Raw genomic sequence first — 3010 nt, forward strand, 5'->3', positions numbered from 1 at the left:
ATTTTAGGCAATATATTTAAACTAGTATTATGAATTTCTTTTATTATAATCCTGTTATTATTGCAAATAGTTTCTTTATCATATTTATTAGTAGATATATATCTCTTCAATTTATCAAACACTAAATCTTCTATCATAGAAATAGCTTTTGTGGTATCTATTTTTTTTTTAGATTTTAGTAAATCCAGTTTATCAATACGCATAGCACTATCAATGGATTGTTTCACCAAATTTTCTAAGTTATCAAGTTCTTCATATTTTAGATCGAAATCATCAAATAATCTAAATTTTACATCAAGTATAGTTCTTATTTTCGCTTTCATTCCATCTAGCATTCCATCGATGAATATTATTGTAGTTTCACCTTCTCCATTATGTATATTGATGACTCCATTGTATAAATCCGAGAATTCATCAAAAAAGGATTTCTGAATATATAAAATACGTTTAAGATTTTCTATTCTTTCATCTGATGAATAATATCGTTGCATAAAATCACATTCATATATTCTATGATATATACTAATCAAATTAGAAAATGGTAATGTTATTCCTCCTTGGCTAAATTGTTCATAAATAATCGAAAAGAAATTTTGCATATTACTTAAAATATCAGGGTCTCTTAACATTTTTAAATGCAATGAATGCTCTAAAGAAAGATAATCTTTGAATAATCCTCTACTAAAAAATTTTTCTACTTTATGACTTTTCACATGAGTTTTTAACTTTTCGAACCCATTTCTGCAAAATTCCTCTTCATATTAAGTCCTAATTCATAATTATTTAATAGCAATGAATCCTTAAATAAGCTTGATAACAAACTAGCATTGTATATAAATGCTACTAAGTTAGAGACTTATAATAAATTAAAGGCTCTTAAAAGATTCATTTTGGTAATAAAGAATAATACATATAAATTTTGAATTTTCTTTATAATGATATTCTTATAAATATTTATAAAGACTATTAGTATAACAGAAAATATAGATCTTAATACAAAAAATAAGAATGAATATTATAATTTTAAAAAAAAGAAAATTTTAAATATATTTAAATGTTTTATTTTATTAAAATAATATTCATTTTTAGTTTTTACCTATACTTCTCTCTATTTATTTTTAATTGCATGTTATGCACTAAAGTATAAAATAAATACACAAGTTCACATATTATCTATCCAATAATTCGGCATAAGGTGCATTTCATGACAAGAAATATTATTTTAAATATAATTAAAAGTCCTATTTTATTAAAATAATACTTATTTTTAGTCCTCATCTATATTTTATTTCCTTCTGTCTATTTTTAATTGCATACTGTACACTAAAACACGAAATCAATATACGAATTCATATAATTACATGTAGATTTATTAATTGGGCTATTCAAAGACTTTTCTAAACAAATGAACAATCAAATTAATAAATAGTATGTATAGTATCTCTACTTATTTTATTTTATGTAAAAATAAATGTATGCTTTTAATTTAAATAACTAAACACTTATAATTTTAGGAGTATTTATTAAATAAAATTATGTATTTATTTTTGTTTTATTAAAAATTTAAGTCCTCGTTAAATTTGCACTTATATAAAAGTTATTTAACTAAACAAAATAAAATAAAATTTTAATTATAGTTTTTAAATAACATTTATAAAATAAATAAATAAATATTAAATATTAATAAAAACAAAATACTTTTTTTTCTTTTTAGTTTTTCAAGTTTAATTTTTTTAATTCTAAAGATTAATTCTATTTGACAAAAAAACAAAAATTTTACTTAAAATTTTTTATTGAAATCTTTATATGTAAAAAAAAAATATAGTCATATTATATGTAATATGACTACATTTTTTTAACTAGTATGTTCATTTAACCACTTTATTATAGAAGAAGATTAATAATAATACCTCTTATTATCTACATAATTTCACTTATAATATATTAAATAAGAAAAAATATGTTAAATGTAATTTTTTTTATTTAAATTAATTTCATAATATGTATATAATAATAAACTCGATTAGAGCAGTTATAAGATAGCGTTATAAAAAATAACTATTAATCTATTTAAAGAAAAAAAAAAAAAAAAGAGAATATAAAGTAAGCAGATATATCTGAACTGAAAATAATATAAAATTCTTTAAAAATAATTTTATATATTTATGTTGTAAAATTAAAAGTTAAACATACCATACACCAGAATTTTTTTTACTTCAATGTCTAAATAAAAAACAACATAAAAACATAAAAAATACTAAATTTTTTAATTTTTGTTATGAATAATTATTTATAAATTTCATGCTAAATATGTTAAAAAAAAATTAAATTAGAAATAAGAAATAAAAAATAAAATAAACAAATCATCATGAAATATAATTTAATGAAAACTATAAAAAAAGAAACTGATATAAACATATATTGTATTTAATTTTTTTATTTTAAATTGATGATTTATAATTTGGTTCTTTGAATACTTGATTTATTAATTTCCTGTTTAATGGATTTACTATAGTATTAAATAAACAAATTAATAAAGAGTATGTATAACTAAATATATTGATTTATAAATATGTTATTAACCTTTTATAGTATATTAAGTTAGTTTACTAGTGTATGTACAAGTTAGTCATGCACTGGCGTTAGTTAAAAAAAAAATATATATATAAAGTTGTTTTTTCTTTGTTTGTTTATTTTATTGTATATACATCTTTGTAATTAAAAAAAAAAAATTAAAATAATTTTTTTTTTTTGTTTTCCAGTTGGAGTTTGTTCGAATTAAAAAGAGAATTAATTTTTAGTTACATGAAAAACTTAACGAATGAAAAAGTATAATATTTATGTTATATTCAATGTGTATTTTTGAAATAACATTGAATAAATTAGAGTTTTGACTTTTGTTAATTGTTATAAATTGTATGTATGTTTTTAATTAAAAGAATAAACTGATTCGATTCGTTGTAAATAAAAACTCCTTTATAGAAGTTTAACATGTCTATTAAAAAAGATA

At 18.5% G+C, this 3010-nt stretch overlaps 1 protein-coding gene across 1 annotated transcript; it reads right to left on the minus strand.

Moving 5' to 3' along the window:
- PRELSG_0012650 (hypothetical protein) lies at nt 1-629 on the minus strand (the record flags this gene model as incomplete). Its single annotated transcript, XM_028675268.1, has 1 exon — nt 1-629. A coding segment is annotated over one exon (629 nt), but the record flags the coding sequence as incomplete, so codon positions are not given.
- Nucleotides 630-3010: the final 2381 nt, after the last annotated feature.

Source organism: Plasmodium relictum (genome assembly GCF_900005765.1).
Source record: "Plasmodium relictum strain SGS1 genome assembly, contig: PRELSG_00_v1_109, whole genome shotgun sequence".
In the NCBI taxonomy this organism is placed as follows: domain Eukaryota; phylum Apicomplexa; class Aconoidasida; order Haemosporida; family Plasmodiidae; genus Plasmodium; species Plasmodium relictum.